At 42.9% G+C, this 15026-nt stretch overlaps 1 protein-coding gene across 1 annotated transcript; it reads right to left on the bottom strand.

Annotated features, from left to right (window-relative positions):
* Positions 1 to 1180: 1180 nt before the first annotated feature.
* Positions 1181 to 14191, bottom strand: psmg4 (proteasome (prosome, macropain) assembly chaperone 4). The gene is made up of 3 exons (XM_048548059.2): positions 13667 to 14191; positions 3495 to 3570; positions 1181 to 1368 (listed from the first exon to the last, which is right to left on the bottom strand). The coding sequence occupies exons 1-3, from the start codon at positions 13847 to 13849 to the stop codon at positions 1247 to 1249; spliced, it is 381 nt and encodes a 126-aa protein (XP_048404016.1). The 5' UTR covers positions 13850 to 14191; the 3' UTR covers positions 1181 to 1246.
* Positions 14192 to 15026: the final 835 nt, after the last annotated feature.

The raw sequence follows: 15026 nt of genomic DNA on the forward strand, positions 1-15026 counted from the left end.
GCCACCAACTAAGAAAGAAACCAGGTGGTCAGTATGTGAATTTAGAAGTCATCTAATCCCTCAACATAGTGGTCACATCACAGCCTGCAGTACATGGCTCCTGATTTCACATCGATAGTTAGTTACTTGGCCAGAAACGGTGTGGTCTCTAATTAATGTGAGTGATCAATGAATTTATCTATGCATTAATATCTGCGATTTTACAAGAAACCTTGACATCTATTTTAAAACAAGTCAGCACTTCCTTTCAAAGCTAGAAACATGTTTGTTGCTATTGTAAACTGGAGCCTTGGTGTTGCTTTCAGGAATCAGCAGTTTAAAAAGAATTTCTACTTTTTTTTTCCCCCCTCTGTCTGCCGCCATTTAACAAATATCCTTTTCCAAGAGATTAAGAATCTACTCGGATGCCAGGGGCACAACTTTGAAGCCCCTTTTCATAAGTCGGGCCTCATGTGTATAAGGAGACTGACTGGATTACATTATTTTCAGTCTATTAATAAAATATCAAAAGATTTAAAAAAAGACAGGCCACCAGCCTTACAGCGATGTATCTCATGCCCAAGAATCCATTGTAAACCAACAGTGCAGCTGTAAAGAACAAAAGTGCTGGAAGCTATTCGGCCCATTGACCAATGCTAGCCCTTCAGCTGCAGTTATTTATTCCAATCCATTATCCAACCGTTCCTTCCAGTTTGTACATGTGAAAATTTCAGAGTAGGTTGTGGGGCATGCCTGTGACCCCATGCAAAGTATTTCTTCTGCCCCAAATCTCCCCAACCCCTCGACCTCCAACCAGTGCCCCAATTAATTCAAGCATTATTAACCTTGCGGCACATCGATTTACACAGATTCCAAGACTCGATTCCTGTTTCAGAAAAAGTGGAAAACTTATGCAAATTGACAGCATACCAATTGGCATTTGACTTTGAAACCCCCGGAGGGGGGGGAACCATCCAGATTTGGAAAGTTGCTGCTTTGTCCTTCAGTGCGTGCAGAGTTACCCCATTTCAGTCAGCATAGCAGTACAATGCCAGCTCAATGCCAACCAGCTCTCAAAACCCTTCACTGGGGACGCAAACACTAAGACAAAGTCCATTACTAACCTGGCTGGAATCAGCAAACACACAACCCTCACTTCAGTATCCAACCACCCATTTAAAGAATAAGCAACAAGAAAAAAGGCATTTATAACATTTTATTAAACAAATCAAACTAAAATTCCTTAAAACAAAAAGTTAAACAACAACTAAAACTTGTCTGGATGAGCTTTCATTTCTTCTTTGATTCGGTTTTCCACCTGCAGTGAGAGACTGGCGTTGGTGCTGGGCAGGTTATAACTGATGAAAACCTGTTTTCCTGTCTTCTTTGCTGCGTGGCACATTCAAAGAAACAAAGTGGAGCACAGTTAGAATCTGTATTCCACATCAGGTTTTGAGTACACTTCAACTGCTTAGCGTTTGATGTTCATATGTAACTGGGGTATTTGCTCCTCATCTAGAAGCAATCTCAACATGCAAACCAACAGTAACATACTGCAATGCACAGCACATTTACTGTGCATTAGGAGCTGACCGTCAGCGTCTCTACTTGTCACAGATGTGACCAAGGAGTGCTTTCAGTCCTCCCCATAACAGGGGCAGCACGTTGGCTCAGCAGTTTGCAATGATACCTCACGGTACCAGGGACCTGGGTTCAATTCCACCCTCCAGCGACTGTCTACATGGAGTTTGCATGTTCTCCCCATGTCTGGGAGGGTTTCCTCCGGGTGCTCCGGTTTTCTCCCACAGTCCAAAGATCTGCAGGTTAAGTGGATTGGCCATGCTTACAATTGCACGAGGTGTAGTTTAGGAGGATTAACTATGGGGAATGCAGGGTAGAGGTGGGTGGGATGGTCTGCAGAGGGTCAGTGTAGACCTGATGGGCCAAATGGCCTGCTTCCACACTGTAGGAATTCTATTCAATTACTTCTCTGGAAATACAACCTCTTATTGCAAGAAGTGCAGATTTACTGCTTAATTTTGTGCCTCCAATCACCTGCACATTGTGCAATAGAGCCTTAGTAATGCTCTCCAGTCCAGGTACAACCCTCACTAATGAAGCGGTTACTCAAGAAGCAGGGTCTTGTCTGTCTTTTACTGCCTATAAAGATACTCTTGAGGACCAGATAAGTAGGTGGACACAACAGTTTTTAAAATGGGATTCATCCTCTTAAAACAAATGACACATTCACACAAGAGAAAATGAAGTAGTTAACCACACATCATAAAATAAGGCAATTGTAATAATCCACAAAAGTAATTAAAGCAGATGTAAATGACATTTTAATCTGATTTTAAAAGTGAAATAAAGTAAAAAGGTTAATAAAATCCCACAAGATTAATCAGTTGCTGACATTGTCTTCCCATGGCCCCAGTTCCAACAATTTACTGAATTTTTTTTAAAAAAATGAGCACAGCAGTGGGGAAATTCACTTTAATTTCCCCAGTTTCCCAGCCAAAACAATCTCATTTCTATCTCAGTCACCATGGGATTACACTTCAAATGGTTGTAGGGTTCAAAGGAGGATAAAGAGAAAGACAGAAAAATCAACAGACTCTTCATAAATTCAGAAATGTAGATATAGGCCAAAACTTAATTGACATCTCAAGCTTAGTTCTAAAAAAGCTTGATAAGTGAATCAAATGGGGCGGGGGGGGGTAGGAAGTCACACTTGCCTGGAGTTCTGCTCCAACACTACTCAACAAACACTCATCCCTGGAACATCTGGACATCAGCTTGTTTGGGACCACGTCCATCACTTTTTACATTCATTCCCCCCACCACTGACACTCCACAGCGGCAGTATGTGCCATCTACACGAAGGCGCTACAGAAACTCGGCAAAGTTCCTTCAGCAGCACCTTCCAAGTTCACAAGCTCTACCATCTAGAAGGACGAGGGTATATGGGAAAACCGCCATTGGCAAGTTACCCTCCAAAACGCGCACTGTCTGGACTTGGAAATATACCCCCGTTCCCTCAGTTGCTGGGTCAAAATCTTGCAACATCCTTTCTAACAGTGTGCCTGTTCAAGCACATGGAATGAGTACTGATTTTGAGGGTATTGTCAAAATGGAGACAGTCAAGAAAGAGGGGAGGAGAGAGAAGAACGAATGGTTGGGAGCTAAAGGCATGAACTGATTATCTTTTGGATGTCAAACTTTAATCCTATCCTGGCCAGGGACGTGTGAGAGAAGGTTTGAAGAAACACTAAAATGTATAACCTTAATGTTAGCCTGTCCTCTGTCTCAACTGAGTGGACACAACATTTTTTTTAAAAAAAAATCTAGACAACAGACTGATGCTTTAAACAATGCAAACATATAGTCGTTGGCCCAAGAAGGTTTTAATGGGATTGGTGTTGTGGCAGAACAGGAATGATGACTGCATAAAGGGAACAAGAAAAACAAAGTGAAAACAAGTTGCGATATTTTTCTGGATTAAGAAATATTCTTACCTAGCCTTTGTGCCACAGAGTTCGGAGTGGTGTCAGAGGAATCGCCAAGCATTAATGTGGACACTGGCATTGGGTCCTGCAAATTAGCAAAGTTATATTCCCGTATTTACATACTAGACGTTAAGGCTTTGAATGTCTATAATAACCACATGCTTGTTGTTTCTCCTTACACATTTGTTTGTGGGTTTTGCTGGTTAACCTAGCATTTATTGCCCATTCCTAACTGCCCTCAAAAAGGTGGTGATGAACCAACATCCTGAACCACTGCACTGCACATGGATTAGTTACACACGAGGAGCTCTCGGTCCATACTGAACAGACTCCTTTACCCGGAGTGTGCAGGCACAAGCAGGAGCAGAAATGTTGTCCCCACAAAACACTCGACAATTTATCTGTGCATTATCCAATAACAGAGAGCAAATAACTTATGTGATAGTAACCAAGGTCCAATTTGTTCCAAAATCAGAATCATTTTCTCATCAAGGTCCAGATAAATCTGCAGTCCAGGACTGATGAAGAACTAGGGACTTTTACCCACTGAAAGCTACCGCAACTTTAGGAAGCTGGGCAGTTCAACACTGAGATGCTAACTATCAGTATCAATTAACATCCCAACACAGAATACACTGTGGACCTCTCCGAACCAGCGACCATTTAAAAAATTTCAAGGATTTCACTTCTGCCCACAACCCCACCACCCCCCCAAAAAAAGCTGATGTTTAATTCCTTAAGTTACACTTTCTTCAACCATGCATTTTAATTTGTGCTTTCTTTATTAATTCATGGCATGAGGGCTTTGCTGGCTAGGCAGCATTTAATGCCCATCCCTAATTGCCCAGAGGGCAGCTAAGAGTCAACCACATTGTATTACATTATGCCAATGAGAAGAAAACATCTGAAGTTTCTGGTTCCTCCATACTTCCAGTGGAAGTCATATCTGATACTATCTTTGCTTGCAGGGAATAGAAACTGTTCTACTCCACAGCATAACATCTGTCAAGCCAATAAAGTGCACTTTACTGATCCACAAATCAATGGAAGTAATCATTAAGGAACACCTTGTAGAACATTATTTTAACCAGGGCAGCAAACTTCTGGGAATTACTTTAATAAAATGAAGCAACTTTGAGAACGTTATACCCATTGTTGGTATACTTTAATTACAGAATGAGCAAGCTGAAAAACAAAAGTCATACATGACAGCAAGCACAGAAATGCAGCTCGATCAGTTTACTCTGCTGTTTCTTTCCTCAACAGAACAGTGAAAATATTATTCCTTCACTCTGGGATCTGATGCTTGCAAGTGAACTTATTGTTTGCTCTAAGGAGCACAAAAGCTGACGTTTCAGGCCTAGACCCTTCATCTTTTCTGATTGAAGGGTCTAGGCCTGAAACATCAGCTTTCCTGCTCCTGAGATGCTGCTTGTGTTCATCCAGCTTCACACTTTGTTATCTCGGATTCTCCAGCATCTGCAGTTCCCATTATCTGACTGTTTGCTCTATTTCTTTGACTCTGGTATAGACCATCACCTGCCTCTCACTGCCCCAGACAAAACAATCAAATCAGTTTCTTAGCTTCAGGCTAAAACGCCATTTTCATGGTGCCCAAAAACAAGAATCAAGAGCAGTCCCAGAATAACCATCTTGGAAGTTTTCTTCCCACCAACAGAAAGTTATTGTGTGGGGAAATCATAAATTAATGAGGAAAGGAGAGGAGATGGCCTAGTGGTATTATTGCTGGACTGTTAATCCAGGGATCCAGATAATGTTCTGGAGACCCAGGTTCGAATCCCAACACAGCAGAAGGTGGAATTTGATTTTTTTTAAAATCTGAAATTAAGAATCTAATGATGACCATAAATCCATCGTTTGAAAAATGGATCATCTGGTTCACTCATGCCCTTTACGGCAGGAAACTATTACCCTTGCCTGGATCTGGCCTCCATGTGACACCAGACTCACAGCAATGTAGTTGACTCTGGGCAATTAGGGATGGGCAATAAAAGCTGCTTAGCCAGTGACACCCACATCCTATTAATTTTGTAAAAATTCTGTCTGTGGGTGACAGCTCACTGAGGGTTAAGTACCAAACATGCTAACTACTTTCTGTATAATCTATAAAAACAACTGCATCTAGCATACTACAGAAAAACCATACAATTGAACCTTTCAAGCCACTGTTTTTAAATACTGTACACTTTAGAGCCCTCTTGATCAAAATGCTTCCTAATCTTCCCCCTTAATTCTTCAGATGCTAAATCCAAAACAGAAAGCACATACTTGACACTAACTGAAGTGCAGAAACTTACAGCGATTCAATGCAACTTTCAACTGAAATGATCCAGTTTTCGATTGGGAATCTGGTTCATGCAGCACTCCCTGAGTCACATCACTTACTAATTAATTCATTTGTGGGATGTAGGCATCACTGACTGGCCAGCATTTATTGCTTGTCCCTAGATGTCATTGAAGAGACTTTGAAGCGAATGGTAGAGCTGAGTGGCTTGCTAGGCTATGAGAGAAGACATCTGAGAGTCAACCACATTGCTGTGGGTCTGGAGTCACATGTAGGCCAGACCAGGTGAGGATGGCAGATAAATTAGTGATCCAGATGGATTTTTCTTAACAAAACAATCAACACTGGTTTCAAGATTATTAGTAGAATTTGAATTCAAATTCCACCATCTGCTGTGGTGGGAATCAAACCCAGATCACCAGAACATTAGCTGAGTTACTAGACTAATATTCTGGGGATGCCAGCAGTGTGGCAACACCTGCCTTGACAGCCCCAGACACACCAGTTCCCTCCGTCACACCAGTTCCCTCCGTCACTGCTTCAAACGTCAGATCAGTCTTCCTGGGAATCAGCCCATGGAAAGCAACAGGCCCGGATGGTTTCCCCAGCTGAGCACTCCAATCCTGTACGGACCAAATGATGGAGGTATTCACCGACATCTTCAACTTCTCCCTCCTACAAGCCGAAGTCCCCACCTTCTTCAGGAAGACCACCATCGTCCCCGTCCTAACAAAGCACATGCAACATGCCTTAATGGCTACCACCCAGTGGCTCCAAACTCGATAATCATGAAGTTCTTTGAGAGGCTGGTTTTGGCCCACATCAACTCCACTCTCCCAACCTGCCTCGATCCCCCACACTTTACCTGCCTACGCAACAGGTCCACAAAGTATGTCACATCCCAAGCCCTGCACTCATCCCTGGAACATCTGAACATCAAAGACACCCACGTCAGACTCCTGTCCGCCTTCAACAGCATTATCCCCTCCAAACTGATCTCAACTCCGTGGCCTTGGTGTCGGCTCCGCCCTGTGCAGTTGGATCCTCAGCTTCCTGACTCACAGACTGCAGTGAGGATAGGTAACTGCCATCTGTGGACTCCATTTACACGGCTCACTGCTGCACAAAGGCCGCCGACATCAAAGAACCCGATAATGATCTCCTACCACCTCCTCTGTCAGGCAGGAGATACAGAAGCCTGAACACATGCAGCAGCAGGTTCAGGAACTGCTTCTTCCCAGGCATTAAATTGGACTGTCGAATGGAGTCTAGCCTCAAATAATGTAACCTGCAATGTCACCGGTATGCCTCCAAGCCTTCTTGATCTGTACATCTTTTGCTTGCTGTGATCTACCTGCACCACTTGGAAACAAAGCTTTTCACTGTATTTTGATACATGTCACGATAAAGTCAATCACCTGCCTTTAAAAATTCACCAGCTACAGTCAGTAGCAACTGCAATTTTACCTGCTAAACTATCCTGTTAGGCTCATCACACTTCTGCCACAAACAGTAAAGCTGGAATTGCTTCAAACCAAGATTCCTAGAAACTCGCTGCCCTTCTTTCTGCGAGAATAGCTCACAAAGTTATACTGCACAGAGTGTCGGGCTAGTTTTACTCCTGCTCACAAACACATCTCTGGGGAAAACAGACTATCAAATCCACAGTACAATTCTATCCCAGTGAAGTGAGCAAGGCAGAACAGAAATGGAGTACAGTAAATGCAGGAGGTGCCGGAGGAACTCTGCAAGTCTGGCAGCATCAGGGCTAATGTTTCAAACCCACTACAAATCTTCCTCACAGCACAAGCACTGAGGAATTCACTCTCACACCATGCCATCTCAGCTGGTCAATTCCATCCGAGGGCTAATTAGGAGCAATCCAGTGGAGTTAAAAATCAAAACCACAAAAGAGATGATAAAATAATGCCATTAAATAACAAAAAAAAAAGAAACTGCCACTTGCCCAGCAGCAACTTCTGCTCCCTTCCATCCTGGTCCTGGCAATGGGGGCCTTTCCTTCCACCAGTCTGACTCATTGTTGCTGCTGCAAAACACCGTCAAAACCTCCGCACATCCGACACTTGGGAAATGCAACAGGTAATGTAAATTCCGGGTTATTAGCAAGCTCAGAATCACAGAATCCCTACGTGCAGTTTGAAGCCATTCAGTCCATCGAGTCTACACAAACCCTCTGAAGAGCATCCAATCCATCTAGCATGCAAAACCCTGCACACTATGGACAACCAGTCTACCTAATCTGCACATCTTTGGACAGTGGAAGGAAACCCATGCAGACCCAGGGAGAATGTGCAAACTCCACACAGACAGTCATCCAAGGGTGGACTTGAACCCAGGTCCTAGCATAAAAAAAAAGTGTGTTCCAGTGTGCCTACCTCTGGGGCAGGTGGTCAGGGCTCAAAAAAAAACACACCCTAATTTGCGCATAGACCACCTGAGAGATGCCACCTGCTGGGAAATTGAACCCTGGTATCCTGTGTAACAAGTAGGGATACTAACCACTATACTATCAAGCAGCCATAGGTAAGGTGCCACAGTCTCAGAGGACCACAGGACTGTTCTCCCATCAGAAAGACAGGGTTAGTGATGGTTCTCAGGCAAGATTGAGAAGGACTTTCCTCAGCCACAGTGGAAACTAACCCCAGCTATTGGCATCAACTCTGCCTCACAAACAGATCATCCATCCAACTAAGCCAACCTGAAAACATGAAACCAGCCTGTGGAGTCAGAAAAGCACAGGAGACAAGCCAATTAATTGTTGGCCCTTTGTACAGCAGTCCAATTTCCCTGCTGTATTCCCAGAGCCCTGAAAGTTTACGCTCCACAACTGCCCCTCACATTACCATTTAAGTTCATTGACTGTCACCAGTCCCATACCTTTCAGACAGTAAGGCCCATGTCATTGGCTCTTGCTGTTTTATGAAAGATCTCCACTGCATCCTCCCTGTATCTCTCAAAATCTGTGTACCCTAGTCATAAAGGTACTGCTCAAATTCCTTAATCTGCTGAATCAGGACAAAGAAATTCCTCCTTGTTAAACTTAGGACACTCTGCAGAGACACATTAATTATTTGCTCAACCCGCACAAGGAAAAAAAACAAACATCTGCAATGAAATGAGGAAAAAAATTCACTAACATTTTCAAAAAGGCAAAGACCCTTTCAGAGTGCTTTTAGATTACACAGATGTTTAAACATACAAAATTAAAAGTCCAGATAAACTGGTTTTAATTGTTAGACAAATTACCAGTCCATAATACTGGGAAAAAGTAGCAAAGAACAAGGAAAAATTCAAATTTAATTGGATGTAGAATGTTGCAGAATGGTGGAAACCAGACAAACAGAAAAATGTTGGATTTATACAGCAGGTCATGCAGCTTGTGTCAAGGAAAACGGACTTAATGTTTTAGGTCATGACTGTTCGTAGGAACCGAACAAAAAAATGGAAAGTTTCCATTTCTCTTCATTGCTGGAAATAACAGATCAGATCAATAATGCTCACTGCAACCTCCTGTCCTTGATCCCAACTCAGACTCACTGGAACAGCTTTTAGTGGATCAATATCCCTCAAAAGAAATTAAGTCTTTGATTCAGCACAAAAAAAAGCTTTGTCTTGATCTTCAAATGGTTTTGAATGTGAACCAAAAACGTGACCCGAGAGAGGTTTTCCCCTCACTCTCGATATCAAATGCGCTGACTCATTTATTTTAGTACATCTTCAGCATAAGTATGCCAACACACAAATCAGAGGAGTAAAATGGAACTGCACCTTCCACTTGGCCTTGCCCTCTGAACAAACAGCCCACCTGAGGACTCCTGGACCAACTCTTAACAGTTTCACCACCATCTAGTTAGGATCAGTTAACACAGCGCAGTCTAGAATAAGGACTGAGCTGGAGACATACCTGCTCCAAGAATCAATACCATATTTAGCTACATTGAACAATTAGGAAATCCTGCCATGATTGCAACATCGTTGATCAATACTCCATATACATTTATCCAAATAAAAAGCCATCCTAATTTTGAACAGATTGATGTTTGGCTAAGATTCAGTAGAGTTATAGAATCCCTACAGTGCAGAAAGAGGCCATTCTGACCATAGAGTCTGCACCATCACTCCAAAGAGCATTCCACCCAGACCCACATCCCCTCCCCACCCTATCCCTTTAACCCCCATTTACCACAGCCAATCCACCTAACTGGCACATCTTAGGACTGTGGGAAGAAACAGGAGCACCTGGAGGAAAGGGGGTTAGCACTGCAGCCTCAGAGCAGGGACCTGGGTTCGATTCCAGCCTCGGGTGACTGTGTGGAGTTTGCGCATTCTCTCCGTGTCTGCGTGGGTTTCCTCCGGGTGCTCCGGTTTCCTACCCCAATCCAAAGATGTGCAAGCTAGGTGGATCAGCCATGCTAAATTGCCCATAGCGTTCAGGGGTGTGTGGACTTGTTGGGCCGAAAGGCCTGTTCCCACACTGTAGAGAATCTAATCTAATGTAGAAAACCCACACAGACACACGGAGAATGTGAAAACTCCATAGTGAGTCAGCCTGTCAAAGCCACGAGATTAGGAAAATCAGTAAATATCTCTTCCAATGTTACCGAGATAAAAACTGAAATTTAATCATGAATGATCCTTTCATTGGTAACTACAAAAGCCAAGCAGCCTAATGGAAAGACATTTTTGACAGTTATTGCAGATAGATGACTTGAACAATGGAAATTAATTTGTTATATTAACTTTCTTCCCACTGTCATAAAAGGGACTGTCCTCTCAGTCATTAGTGCTTTGATATTTTGCACCTTCAACTCAATATGATGGAGCTCAGTAACACCACTCATTTTAGAGAATTTAGTGTCAAATTTTACATTCTTTATAATTTTCACCAGAACTGTGCCATTAAATTCAAATTGCATTTGGAATTTTACTCTCATCATTCATTTCCACCCTGATCCAGAAAGACCATAATAAGAACATAAGATACAGAAATATAAGTAGGCCATTCAGCCCATCAATTCTGTTCCACCAGTCAATGAGGTTGTAGTCTATCTACCCTTCACAGTTATTTCCTTCTAACCTGCAGAAGACAATTCAACATTTTAATAAATTAGGTCTAACAATTTATGCCTTAGGAATGTCTTAAAAAAGAAGCAAACAAACAAAAAAATTACTCGTTACAAAGCTTGCACTAGACAATAATTGTTCTAACTACTCAGTATCCACTATAAATCATCCCGGTTTCAAGTTTACTCTCAAAGATGCTCAGACAACAGCTGCCAAGCATCTAGCCATTTCTCACACTTTAGGATGTTGTCTGAATCCTTGGATGAAATGCTTGCCTAGTTACCACCCTATTCAAATTGTACGGTGTTGGCATTCTATGGAGAAGCCTCCAGCTTTTAAGAATTTCCTCAAAAGAATTTTAAAATTCTCAAAAAAAAGTGATGTTTTCAAATCCCTACAGGTGCCCAAGCCTCCTCCTTTATCTCTAACTTTCTCCAGTCCTAAAGTCTTTTAGGAAAATTCACATGATCTGTACATCCTTACTTACTATGATCTGCCTGTACTGCTCACAAACAAAAAACTTTTCACTGTACTTAGATACACACAACAATAAATCAAACCAAATCACTCCTCCAATTCTGGCTTCTTGCACATTCCCTGATTTTCATCAGCCCCACCATTATTCCTTCACAGCTGCTGCCAAGGGATTCCCGCACTAAACCTCTCCCTCTTTACCTTAAGGTGTCCTTGTCTACCTACCTTTGAGATTATGGGCACTTTGTGCCAAACTGTATTTGGTGGACTACCTCGCGAAGCACCCGGCAGTTTAGTTTACTAGTTAACAGGTGCTACATAAATGCAAATTGCTGATGCAAGGGAAAGGACATGGCAACTCGCCACCATGATCCTAAGAATCACTTTTGGCTCAAATATTCAAATTCAGAGCGGGCGTAGGCCACTCAATCCCTTAAGCCTGATCTGCTATTTAATAACATGGCTGATCTCATTATTCCTACCTACCCCTGAAAACCTTTCACCCTCTTGTTTAATCAATAATCTAACTTCAAAATACTCCAAGAACTGCTTCCATCATTGAGAGTTCCAAAGCGTCAAGGGGAAAGCTTCACCCCATCTCCATCTTAAATGGGAAATTCTCTTTTAAACAGTAACCCCGAGTTCTAGATTCTTCCACAGGAGGGAACAGTTCTCGTGCATTTCTCCTGTCAAGAGCTTTCATGATCACATATGTTTCCTATTCTAAAATCTAGTGGTTAAAAGCCTAGCCTGTGGAACATTTCCTCATTAAATGTATTAGTCTAATAAACCTTCTCTAAACAATACTGATGTCCTTCCTTAAGTAAGAGACAAATACTTGATGCAGTGGCCCAGATGAGGCTTAACCAATGGCCTATGTAACCAAAGCATGATCTCCATATGTCTGTATTCTGTTACTTTTCCCAAATATTTGCATTATCTGCACCCTAAGCTTTTGCTATTTATACACTGGGATACAAAGATATCTCTGCCATCTCACCATTTAGAATATTTTTCTGGCCAAAACAGGCAATTTCACATTTTCCCAACATTATATCCTAATTGCCAGATCTATACCCACTCAATCAACCTAACTATATCCTTTTGTAGCCTCCTTAGGCCCTCTTCACAATTTATTTTCCTACCTATCTTTTTGTCATCAAACTTAACAAGCCTGTTATTCAATTTATCTGCACAATTGAGACTCAAAAGCTGATCCCTGTGGTACATCTCTTGTTGCATTTTATCAACCAGAAAAAAAACTACTTAAGCTTACTATGTCTCATTAGCTAGCCAGCCAATTTTCTGTAAAGAATGAATGGATTGGAAACATTAACCGTTCTGAGATAATGGGAACTGCAGATGCTGGAGAATCCGAGATAACAAAAGTGTGAAACCTGGATGAACACAGCAGGCCAAGCAGCATCTCAGGAGCACAACAGCTGACGTTTCAGGCCTAGGAAGCTCTCTGATGAAGGGTCTAGGCCCAAAACGTCAGCTTTTATGCTCCTGAGATGTTGCTTGGCCTGCTGTGTTCATCCAGCTTCACACTTTTGTTATTTTAACATTAACAGTTCTGCTGAGTTTCATTTGCAATTTCTGTTTTTGTTCAGTTTCCAGCAAGCAGTTCTTTATTTCATTCTATACATGCCAATGCTACACCCTATAGCAAGAACTTTTATTTTCTGTAACAACCTTTGATGTGGCATCTGATTAATTGCCTTCTGAAAATCCAAATCTAAGAACAGCATCTCCAACACCCTCCTTTATCCACAGTACACATTATTTGACTAGTTAAAAAGATGCTACATCCTTCAAATAAAAAAAAGGGTTAAAATGATTTCACAAACCATGTTGAGTCTGCCTGATTATGCTGAATATTTCTAAGTGTTCCATATTATTAAAAATCCTTAATAATAGCTAAGATTTTCCCCGTGACAGTGGTGAAGCTAGCTGACCTATAGCTTCCAGATTTCCATCTACCTCCCTTTTTGAATAAAGGGAATTAGACATTTAACGAGAATTGTGAATTTCAGAGAATTACAACAGCTACCTGATCAGTAATTCTTTTGAAGACCCTATCAGGATCTAACGTTTTTTTTTGTAAATTAACTGCTTCCCCCCACTCACCCTAGTCCTGCAAAGCTCAATCCCTGAGAGTTTTCATTCTGACCACTCGGGGGAGTTCCAGAATTAACAACAGCTTTAGTAATTCGCATCGTTGCTCATATAATCTGCTCGAACTGAATGCAATTTTAGCGCCAAACGTGTTTTTTTTGGGCGGGGGGCGACTTTAAGGGAACATTACGTTACTCACAAATTTGGTGCACATGGCTACAGCAAGGTTGGAGAGGATAGGGGAGCTCCCCACCCATAAGAAGAAGCTGTCCTTCATGCGGAGGACGTGAAAATGCACCGTCAGCTCCGACAGCTTCTCGCTGAAGTTATGCACGGACAGAGTCTGCCGGGCAGTCGCCCCGTCCTCTCCCGCAGCTTGCATCCTCTCAGTCGGCCTGGCGCTACAAGCACAGGCGGCTGAGCGCTCCCCGGGACGGACAGTCCTGTCAATCACCCAGACGGGTAGAGGCTCGCTCTCCAGCAACAAGGGCGCTTCCTGGTCCGCTCTTGCTGCTGCTGACTCACAGCTAGCTGCTTCTATATTGTATCAACCTTTTGTCAGGGCCAGTTAGAATCACGGAATAGTTAACTCAGAACGAGTCCACGCAGCTCATCATCCTACACCGGCTCTTCAGTCTTAAATAAAATACAACTGAGGCAGAATAAGACTGGAGGCGCAGCTACAGAGTGAAGGGACAACTGCACAGAATTGAGATGAAAAGAAATTTCCTCAACCAGAGGGTGGCGAATCTGCGGATCTCAATGTTGCAGAAGGCGGTGGAGGCCAAGTTATTGAGTATATTAAAGATAGAGATCGGTTGTTGATTGGTGAGGAAATCAAGGGTTACAGTGAGAAGGCTGGAGAATGGGATTGAGAAACACATCGGCCATGATCACCTTTGCTTCTTTTGCACTTCACTTTCAATCTGTTACAAAAAAATTGGGACATGCCGATGTTGGAGAATCTGAGATAACAAGGTGTAGAGCTGGATGAACACAACAGGCCAAGCAGCATCAGAGGAGCAGGAAAGCTGACGATTCCAGTCTAGACCCTCCTTCAGAAATTGGGGAGGAGAAAGGGATTCTGAGATAAATAGGGAGAAAGGGGCTGGTGGATAAAAGATGGATTGAGGGTGGCTCAGTGGTTAGCATTGCAGCCTCACAGCACCAGGGACCTGGGTTTGATTCCAGCCTCGGGCAACTGTCTGTGTGGAGTTTGCACGTTCTCCCTGTGTTTGCGTGGGCTCCTCCGGGTGCTCCGGTTTCCTCCCACAGGCCAAAGATATGCAGGCTAGCTGGACTGGCCAGGATAAATTGCCCATAGCGTTCAGGGATGTGTAGATTAGGGGGATGGGTCTGGGTGGGAATGCTCTGAGGTTCGATGTGGACTTGTTGGACCGAAGGGCCTGTTTCCACACTGTAGGGATTCTATCCTACTGGATAAAGGAGAATATAGGTGGAGAGGAGACGGACAGGTCAAGGAGCTGGAGTTCGAGCCGGTAAAGGTGAGTGTAGGTGGGCTGTTTGGGAGGGGAGAGGTCGGTCGAGGGAGGACAGAC

Source organism: Stegostoma tigrinum, chromosome 2 (genome assembly GCF_030684315.1).
Source record: "Stegostoma tigrinum isolate sSteTig4 chromosome 2, sSteTig4.hap1, whole genome shotgun sequence".
Taxonomy (NCBI): Eukaryota; Metazoa; Chordata; class Chondrichthyes; order Orectolobiformes; family Stegostomatidae; genus Stegostoma; species Stegostoma tigrinum.